Source organism: Harmonia axyridis, chromosome 4, assembly GCF_914767665.1.
Source record: "Harmonia axyridis chromosome 4, icHarAxyr1.1, whole genome shotgun sequence".
Taxonomy (NCBI): Eukaryota; Metazoa; Arthropoda; class Insecta; order Coleoptera; family Coccinellidae; genus Harmonia; species Harmonia axyridis.
Window position 1 is genome coordinate 1417046 of NC_059504.1, and position 9794 is coordinate 1426839.

General features: G+C 32.7%; 4 protein-coding genes across 5 annotated transcripts in view; 2 read left to right on the forward strand and 2 right to left on the reverse strand.

Moving 5' to 3' along the window:
* LOC123678877 (pickpocket protein 28-like) overlaps nt 1-2911 on the reverse strand; it is a 173008-nt gene extending 170097 nt beyond the window's left edge. For both annotated transcript variants that reach the window (XM_045616137.1, XM_045616136.1), the window contains exon 1: nt 2630-2911. The gene's annotated coding sequence lies outside the window, so the exon portion shown is untranslated. The remainder of the gene's footprint in view (nt 1-2629) is intronic.
* A 1446-nt stretch (nt 2912-4357) lies between these two features.
* On the forward strand, nt 4358-5508 carry LOC123678883 (transport and Golgi organization protein 11). Its single transcript, XM_045616146.1, has 4 exons — nt 4358-4490; nt 4541-4739; nt 4932-5174; nt 5302-5508. Exons 2-4 carry the CDS (start codon nt 4547-4549, stop codon nt 5490-5492), a joined length of 627 nt encoding a protein of 208 aa, XP_045472102.1. The 5' UTR covers nt 4358-4490; nt 4541-4546; the 3' UTR covers nt 5493-5508.
* Nucleotides 5509-5920: 412 nt separating this feature from the next.
* On the reverse strand, nt 5921-6634 carry LOC123678884 (nuclear envelope phosphatase-regulatory subunit 1-like). The gene has a single exon (XM_045616148.1). The coding sequence runs from the start codon at nt 6363-6365 to the stop codon at nt 5982-5984; it is 384 nt and encodes a 127-aa protein (XP_045472104.1). The 5' UTR covers nt 6366-6634; the 3' UTR covers nt 5921-5981.
* A 212-nt stretch (nt 6635-6846) lies between these two features.
* Nucleotides 6847-9794, forward strand: LOC123678882 (zinc finger protein 391-like). Its single transcript, XM_045616145.1, has 5 exons — nt 6847-7087; nt 7195-8059; nt 8209-8424; nt 8981-9232; nt 9290-9794. The coding sequence occupies exons 1-5, from the start codon at nt 6953-6955 to the stop codon at nt 9511-9513; spliced, it is 1692 nt and encodes a 563-aa protein (XP_045472101.1). The 5' UTR covers nt 6847-6952; the 3' UTR covers nt 9514-9794.

Below are 9794 nucleotides of genomic sequence, written 5' to 3' on the forward strand. Positions count from 1 at the left end.
AGAAGACCCTGATCTTGTATTGCTTCGACCTTCAAAGTTTATTATTTGCATTTTGATTGAATTCAACATTATTTATAAGTCACGATTCTCACTTGTTATTACAAAAGAATGTGTTTTCATAACTAATACTACTACGCGAGTCAAACCACAATATTCAATGAAAAAAATTGCGATCATTTGCCGAGTCCGCCTCTGGTTGGAACTCCCATTGCTTCGTTGTCTATTACTGAAACACATACTGTATAATCTAATTTGGAAGAATACAGTTATAAGATGGGGACATTTTTTAATTTTGCAGCAAAGGGATTACATTAAGTTAAAATAGTGAATGACATAAATTTGAGGATTTAGGGAGTCCCTCCAAGAAATCGATTGTAAGGTCTATCTTTTTAAAACTTTCTGATGATTCGAAGAAAGAATTCTAATAATAAATTTTTGGAATATAGGGTTTTCTAATAGGATTGGTGCAATTTTAAATAAAGGGTGTTTTTTTAGAGCTATAGAACTTTAAATTGCAATAAAACAACGATGGATTATTCGATTGACATGAATTTTATTTATCCGCAAGATAATCTTGTGGGATTACATTTTAAATATGATTTCTGGCATATGACCGCCACGGCTGGCTCGGATGTAATCCAATCTGGACGTCCAATTTTCGATGATTTTTTCCAACATTTGTGGCCGTATATCGACAATAACACGACGAATGTTGTCTTCCAAATGGTCAAGGGTTTGTGGCTTATTCGCATAGATCAATGATTTTACATAGCCCCACAGAAAGTAGTCTAGCGGTGTTAAATCACAAGATCTTGGAGGCCAATTCACAGGTCCAAAACGTGAAATTAGGTGGTCACCAAACGTGTCTTTCAATAAATCGATTGTGGCACGAGCTGTGTGACATGTTGCACCGTCTTGTTGGAACCACAGCTCCTGGACATCATGTTTGTTCAATTCAGGAATGAAAAAGTTAGTAATCATGGCTCTATATCACCATTGACTGTAACGTTATGGCCATCATCGTTTTTGAAGAAGTACGGACCAATGATTCCATCAGTCCATAAAGCGCACCAAACAGTCAGTTTTTCTGGATGAAACGGTTTTCGACAAACACTTGAGGATTACCTTCACTCCAAATGCGGCAGTTTTGTTTGTTGACGTAGCCATTCAACCAGAAGTGCGCTTCATCGCTAAACAAAATAAAATGGATGTAGTGCGCGATGCGTATTCCGCACAGAACCTATATTTTCGAAATAAAATTGCACTATTTGCAAGCGTTGTTCAGGCGTGAGTCTATTCATGATGAATTGCTAAACCAAACTGAGAATAAATCACTTGACAGCTGATCGGTCGTCATCTCGAACAGTAATGCCAACTTAAAGTTATATACGTCGAAAAAACACCCTATAGGTATAGGATATAGCGCTCTGTTCGGGGAACAACCGCTCAAAAATTGAATAATGGTGTTCTACACGTAAAAAATTATCCTGAAAGAATTTATTTTCAGTCCCTTTTCAATTGACTTTCGTTTAAAGATCCACAATTTTTCTGCATCTTTCATCAAAGTTAGGGTGTTTATTGTCTTCAAAACCCCTGAATGGATTCATCAATTACCTCTATTCACCATTTCCAAACAAAACTCCCTTTGGAAAACGGTTGTTTTTAAGATATGTGAAAAATCTGAATTCATCAGTATCGCTGCCACTCTGTCTAGAGAAATGAAGGATGATTCTTGAGAATGCGCAACAATTTGGGAGATTCTTTTGTGCAGAGGTCCAATATATACACCTGTGCTTGTCTCCGTTTGAAAAACGATGCGAGTTAAAACAATTTATCACCACAATGGGAACTTTATTCGTTGCATAAACTTCAATGAAAAGATCATTCGGACCCTTTTGTCCCTTTTTTCTGTATTGTCACTTCGCGGGACATGGGAACGCTGGTCATGCATGAAAACACTCGAAATTATCTCGAAAGTTATTAATCATAATGAAATATTTGGAAATTATAAATAGCTTTTTTTCATTCCGAAGGTTTCGTTAATATTTCAGACGACGATGTTTTCGTGGAAACAGGCAAAATCTCCCTTCTATTATTCGAAATATATTATGCGTATCATATATTATTCTATTTTCAAAAAGGAGTCCAGTACAGGTTGAATCAGGCAATAAAAATTAGCAGCTCCTTTCACCGAAAACAAATTTTATTTCAATTTACACCTGAAAAATTTGCAATTGAATTGCATCAACGAAAAAACTTCAGACAACCCACTGACACCGAGGCAGAAGTTTTTTCGCGAACATTCAAGCCTAATAAATTTCTTTGATTAAAGATAAACTGCTGAATTATAAGTTTACTCTATGTAAGATGTCAGACTGACATCTGATTTGAATATGTTTCTATGTTCACTAATTAATTTTCAGATTACATGTCAATCTGTGGTTCAACTTCAGAACTTGAATAAAATTTTTAAATAAATCTTATTTACCTCCGGAGTAAAGAATGTATCTATTGACACAATATTCCATCATTGATTTGGACCAAAAATTCGAAATTTCTGTACATAGTATCAAAATGATAAGCTTACTGAACAAGCTCGCAAAAATTCAGGTAGTTTATGAAATCTTACCCAGCTTACGAAAAAAACATGCAAGTACCATCCATATCCCATAAATCCACAAGAAATTCTATAAATTAGGCTTCGAACATAACGATAAGTCATCAACGTGCAAAAGGTCAAAGAAAAGTATAAGCGTGCTATTTGTTGTGCCATGTTGTTCTTCGCACTGTTTGCGTGTTAAAGCACAGTTAATAACTCGAGAATATATCGAACCGAACTTTAATCATACCAGAAGATTCTATTCCGATCCCAGAAATGGAATAACCACTTTTTTTACGAAATTAATAACTTTCTGACAGATTGCGTGAAACCATCGAGGTCCAATGCAATCATGAAGAAACGTTACCAAACATAGAATAATATTATTGGTGATCTATGCTCGCAACGAAACAGATCACAGAGAGATTTATTCTTGAGTTATAATCACAGTTACTAGACATAGAATAATAGTTATTAGTTAATAAATAACAGATAAGTTGTCTGCTATCATCCAATACTTCCAGTGAAAAAAGTGGATATAAGTGAAGAATCTAGTGGGCGGACGGCTGTTCCTAATCCTTTTGAATATCTCCTGCGTACATTATCGACGAAAGCAACTAAGTACATACCAACCTACATGTTTTCTACGACTAGAAATGAACCAATAATTGATCAAATTCTGAAATCTAAACGGATGAATGGCATTACAAAGGCTTACAGTAATCCTTTTCTGATTGAAAACAGTATTCGACATTTAATGTATACGTTACATAACAACTTTACGAGATTATGAAGCAGTGTTCGTGCCCCTGTGACAAGGAGAACACGACTACGTTGTAATATGGGGCGGAAAAACAGCAGATTAATCATTGAGGATTTACATATATTTCGAGAGTATTTAATTTGTAGGGGTAAAGTTAGGTGTGACGGATGTAATGAAACAACTTTTGGTTTATTATTCACAATAATGAGCCCTAGGAACTGTTCGAGGAGAAGTTTATTTTCCATTTAAAATTTCACTGTTGAAGGGATTGTCCAAAGTTCTATTTTTTCCATAGAGATTGTTATAAAATATTTATCGTGTCTCTATGATACCACAGAGACGTATGAGTACCATAATAAACTATAAAGAAAATCAGCTGAAAATGGGTCAATCTCCTTCAGATCCAAGCGGATTGGTGAAAACAAAAATCGACAGTTGAATTATTTAAGAGAGAGTCGGTTCAAGTATATCTAGACATCTTTTTCCTGAACAAATTCAGAAGTTTATGTCTTGAAGGTCATAGAATCCTGGACAAACTAGAATACATAATGTAATATTCTTGTCCAAGGGATTTGCACTAAATGTTTCTGCCTATGAGGTCAATGTTACATATCCGAAGGAGTTCAAATTATCAATAAGCTAAATATATTGATATGTCCAAAAAAAGCGACAGACATATGCTCATATACTTTTCGGAAGCAACCCAATTTGCAGGTTTACTTTCCACTAATAAGATATACACTCACTGCAATATCTATAAATTTGAAATCATAAGCTGAAGAAATGGTTTGGAAGAGGAGTGATAAATAGATATTTCAACCAGAAAGTGATTCAAGTTGAGAATCGAAGAAAACCATTAGAATTCGATCTACAAGCACAAATATAGTGTTAATTGAATGTTAAAAACTAATTATGAAATGTATTTAAATATTCTAATAATACAATTCAGTAGGTCTTTGTATCGTAGTTCTTGAATGACGTACCCTACTTATTTTGCTGTCAATAATGACAGTTGTCAGCTGGTGGTTCAAAAAAATGTCGATATTACCTAAATAAAAACGGATCAAGGAAATAGTGAACAAATAGATATATAACTCCTACATTGTACCAAATTAGTCGATATTTTCAGTTAGTAGCTCTCAATTGAAAACGCCAAAAATACTATAATTTTTTTATAGGTAAAAATGTCGGCAAACGCTAATTCTCTTCAATTTGAAGATGCCTTCGTTACTGATATTAATCAAAAAATGAAAGTACCCGATAAAATTAGCTTCAACCCTGATTCCAATGGAATTTCTAGAGTTGATTGGATGAGAGATAGCATAAACATGCAGGTACCAGAAAGAATTCTTGTTGCAGGCCATCAACAACATGTTGGTTAGTTGAATATCTAAGTTAGTACGTTTGATATTCACCTAATATCTTGAAACAAATGCAAAGCAATGATTTCTTAACACATTGGTCTTTAGTTTGTAGGCAACTCCAAAAAGAATTATTTAGACAGGTTATGAGATATAAACATGATGAATAGAATGTGGTGTCAATTTACAATTTAAAAATTTGTTCAAGGTACTAAAGCTCCTCCTAGAGAAATCACTTTCGACAAATCTATTATAGTCACAGATCCTTATCCTGGTGATGTTCGTGTTGCTACTCCTCCTCGAACTTTAACATTAGATAGATATCCATTTCCTGATTTTGAAGATCATATGGAAAATAAAGAAGACAACTCTGTAAAGAAGCCAAGCACACATTATTTTGAAGATATAGATTTCTTGATGAACAATAGGGAATCGACTCCACCTATTGGAGGTAATATATCTAACATTTTTCGTTTAGTTTTATGTGATACGGGGAATAATTTCTCAAAAAGTTTTATAGAACCTACTTCTCAAATATAATATTAGTGATTTAGTTGTGAGTACCTACCTGCTTTCAGGTGGTGGAGGAGATAGCTTAACTAGCACAGATGAGGTTCACCACTTACGCAAACAAATGACAAAGTTGAATAGACGTATTATGGCTTTAGAATTGGAGAATATCAACAGACTTCAAAGGGAGAAATTTGTTCTAGGATTTGGTGTTGCTTATTTCTTATTCAAATTCATAATTTGGATGAGTAAAGAATAAAAAAGTGAATAACATTGAATTTAAAACCAAAAACAAATTTATGAGTTTCAAGTGCTGTAAAACCCATAAATTTATTTACATGGTCTTCTGAACACGTTGACTAGTTAGCTTTAAGAAGAACTTTCTTTTTAGCTATAACGTATTATTATAGTAATTTGATTGAATTGGAATATTTGTGTATTGAAAATCGATGATTAACATATATTGTATTTCGAAAAAAGGAAAATTATTTCTTCAAATGCCCCCAACCTCGAAGATTAATCTTTCCTTCTTAAATAGCTGTAATCCTATAAGAAGAAGGCAAGGAGTTGTGAAAATTATTAAGGATAAACACATCTTTATGCAATGGTTTTGCATCGTATATTTCATCTAAAAAAATAACTACTGGACATCCTCAATCGATGATGAGAAATAAAATTTTACACTTTGTAAATTAAAATATATTTATTTCACTAAAACATGCATAAATCACACAAGAATTTCATGAAATCAAGTAAAATTTGTAGGTCTAGGCCTAAGAATCAATTTTCCTGTATCATCACAAGACATATTAAAGTCACTTAAAACCTCTCTAGTTCTGGACGTTATTATAGAGGCTGCAACAACTCTCTTTTGTACTCCCAATAGTACAATAATAAGGAACATTAAAGTAGCTACTATGAAGAAAGGATGATTCGTTAATGAATGAGAAAATGGCACCACTCTTGTTTCAGGATCCATTAACCACTGACCAGCTCCTACTGCTACACAAGCTGATACCACTATCAAAACAATTCTCCATCTAGTTGTTGAAGGATGTAAACATGCTATTACTTCAGTAAGTCGCCTTTCAAAAGCTTTGAGATCATCACAGTTTGATTGTTCTAAAGACATGCTAAGAATTGTTCCTAGGTAATATAATCAAACATGTAGGATTAATTTTTTCCTGCTTTATAAGTTACTGCTAAATAAAATATAGTTCTTGTAATCATTATCTAACCTAAAATATTTAGTTAGACATTACTGTCTTTTCAACACAGATTCTCCTTAATCTGTGTTATTTCAAATAATGATTTCATGTAATTAAGTTTTAATTATTTTGATGTTAAATTGAAGATTTCACTGTGACTTTGCAAATATTTTGGTATTTTTTGTACCTACAGACAAAACTAATATAAAATTCTATGCATTTTTCTGTATACATTTTTTTTTCATTTTGATTCATATATTTATTGATCGATTTCTTCAAGGATAACACCTGAAAAAGTTGATCATTTCGATTGATTGATCGAATTGCCCGATTTTATATTTAATTTTTCTTTTATTTCTGCTCACAGATTATAGGAATAAAAAAAGAAATTCAGAAAATTCTGTATCTGTCAGTCTGTGATTAATGACGAACATTTTGGGAAGCGAAGCTCTTTAAAATATTCCATCGTTTCTCAAAATTTTTTTTCATATTTAGTTTTACCAAAGAAAAAATGGATTGTTTATTAAATATTTGTCGGGTTTGTTTGACGGAACAGGGAGAGTTTCAGTCTGTTTTCATTTCAGATGAATCCTCAGGTCTCAATATTCATCTGGCTGAAATGTTAATGGCTTGTGCATCAATACAGGTTCGCATATATTCAAAAATTCAAAATATTTTGAATTTCAAAATGAATGTGACTGAATAAGGTTCTAAATCATATAAGGATTCATTTTTATATCACTTGATTTATAGGTGACATTTGGAGATGGTCTTCCAGAACAAATATGCAAAATATGTGCAGACAAAACTGTTAGTCTGTTTTTATTCAAGATAAAATGCGAAGACAGTGATTCTAAGTTAAGAAATCAACTGGGAAAATCACCTTTAAAAGAGGATTATATCTCTATTCCATTTGATAGTGTTTCTGATTCTAATATAATTTTAGAATCTCCACAGTCTTCTTTACACGATATTATTGTTGATGATACTGATCACAAAGATGATCTTGTTGATACATTTCAATCGTTTGGTAATGAATCTGAAGAGATGAACATCAATCAGGAAACTAATGAAAACAACAGAGTGGAATTTTATAAATGCAAATTATGTCCTAAAGTTTATAACAGATACTCTAATCTAATTAGGCATGTAAAATTTCACACAAATGATCAGTTGTTCAAATGTGAAATATGTGATAAGAAATTTACCAGAGAGGATTTGTTGGAAAGGCATAAAATAGCCCATGCAAAGAAAAACAACCAAGAACTAGACCGGCATATTTCATCTAATTCAAAAGACTGCACAACCAAAGAACCAACGTTAGATATACAAGATATAAACAACAGTGAAGTTAAAGAAAACAATCAGAAGGAAGAATCTGTAGAAAATGACAAAAGGGACGAGTTAGAAGTTGAAGGTGAAGACTGTACTTGTAGAATCTGTAAAAAGAAATTCGTGAAGATGTCTCGATTGAAGAGACATATGAAAACACATGCGGCAGTGAAACCGTTCAAGTGTCAGATTTGTTTCAAAGGATTTACTAGACAAGAATTGTACAGGAACCATATGAATACACATACTGGAAACAAACCTCATGTCTGCAATATTTGCAAAAAAGGTGAGTGATTTGAAATCTGCAAATTTCTGTCAAGAAAGAAGGAAATTTTCAAAAAAAATGAGAAAAAATTTGTTTTGGTAGGTTTTATTGCAGTTTTAAATTATCTTGATAATTTGAGTTTTCCCGAGTGTGTGAACAGGATTTTTTAGGTTTCAACCAAATTTCCAATTTGAAAGATCATATGAGAACGCATAATGGAGAGAAACCTTTTCTCTGTTCAACATGTGGAAAAGGCTTCAATCAGCTGGGAAATCTGAGGCAACACACCGTCAGGCATAGTGGAATTAAAGCACATATTTGTAGCATGTGTGGTAACGGATTTGCTAGTAAGGGGGAACTTGCTGCTCATCTTCGAAAGCATACCGGTAATTTTAAACATTTTATACTTGTTTAGGATAATCAAAATACTGAAGAATTTCTCTAAAAATAGGCTATTTCTTACATCAAAGTGGAGAATCTCTCAATAAAATTTGGAAAAATGCTTTCATATAGGGTGATTCATTAAAAATCTCTGAATTGTAGATTTTAGCCCTCAAAATTTGATGATTCTGCCTTAAATTGATATTGATATATTGATATTGATAGCTTTCGAGATACCAAGTGTTTCAAAATCAAATGTGGATTTCACTATAATTTTTCATGTTTTTTACGATTCTCTTTTGAATATTTGTAATTTACATGAAATTTTTTCATTATTTCATACATAGTTTTGCAGAAAAAAAAATTCTTTGATTCACTAAACCCAACCAGAAGTGACAAGTGTATTTTATAAGCAATATTGAATTATAGTCCAAGTAAGAATCCTCTTGCCAAAATACGTGAAATTGCCAATTTTCGAACAGGAATTGTAAAAACATGAAAATTTTGAGAAAATTGAAATCACTAACTATTTAAACTTGAAATAACCAGTATAATTTTCAGGTGCGAGACCTTTTGTGTGTCCTATTTGCCAAAGCGGCTTCACAACTTCCAGTTCTTTAACAAAACATAAAAGGATACATTCAGGCGAGAAACCATACGAATGCGATGTTTGCCAAATGAAATTTTCCAGGAACGGAATACTTTCAAGACATAAAAGAATACATACAGGGGAAAAACCGTATGTTTGTACTTATTGCAACAAAGCTTTCACTCAATCGAATGACCTCAATTCACATCTCAGAATTCACACTGGTTAGTCATTGTCGAAATCAGTGGAATAAATTCGTTATTCATAATTTTTTATTGTAGGTGAAAAACCTTTTATCTGTGACCAATGTGGTCAGGCTTTCAGACAGTCATCTGCTCTGAAAACCCACAAGAGGGTTCACGTTAAATTCAAATCGTTTCCGAATTCCGATGGAGAAGGAAAAACTGCTGAACCTACGGAAGAAGAGAATGCTTTCCTTGAAACGAGGTTTGATTTTGAGAGCAACACATGGACCTATATGAAAAAAATTGAGCTGGATGTTTAATAAATAAGGAACCTTAAGGATGATGGTTTTAGTAAAGCCTGAGGTTGAAGCAAAATGTTAAGACAGATTGAGAGCACAATATAGATGACATATTCATCATATTAAAATATGATCTCAGGGAAAATTATGTTGAAGAGATATTTTAATGAGTGAATTCTAAAAAACTGTGGAATTCTTGATATTATAGTGAATTGAAATTGTTCATTTGGTGATGTATTTATGTTTTAAAAACTGTGATGTAATTTTTGTGGAGAATGCACAATATTAAAGTCTTTTTATAG

Excerpts from the sequence above, each read along its gene's own strand:
- LOC123678884 (XM_045616148.1), bottom strand. The coding sequence starts at position 6,365 with ATGTCTTTAGAACAATCAAACTGTGATGATCTCAAAGCTTTTGAAAGG.
- LOC123678882 (XM_045616145.1), top strand. The coding sequence starts at position 6,953 with ATGGATTGTTTATTAAATATTTGTCGGGTTTGTTTGACGGAACAGGGA. Across the intron at positions 8,060-8,208 it reads CTGCAATATTTGCAAAAAAG|GTTTCAACCAAATTTCCAAT; the intron begins GTGAGTGATTTG and ends AGGATTTTTTAG. Across the intron at positions 9,233-9,289 it reads ACATCTCAGAATTCACACTG|GTGAAAAACCTTTTATCTGT; the intron begins GTTAGTCATTGT and ends TTTTTATTGTAG.
- LOC123678883 (XM_045616146.1), top strand. The coding sequence starts at position 4,547 with ATGTCGGCAAACGCTAATTCTCTTCAATTTGAAGATGCCTTCGTTACT. Across the intron at positions 4,740-4,931 it reads AGGCCATCAACAACATGTTG|GTACTAAAGCTCCTCCTAGA; the intron begins GTTAGTTGAATA and ends AATTTGTTCAAG. Across the intron at positions 5,175-5,301 it reads ATCGACTCCACCTATTGGAG|GTGGTGGAGGAGATAGCTTA; the intron begins GTAATATATCTA and ends ACCTGCTTTCAG.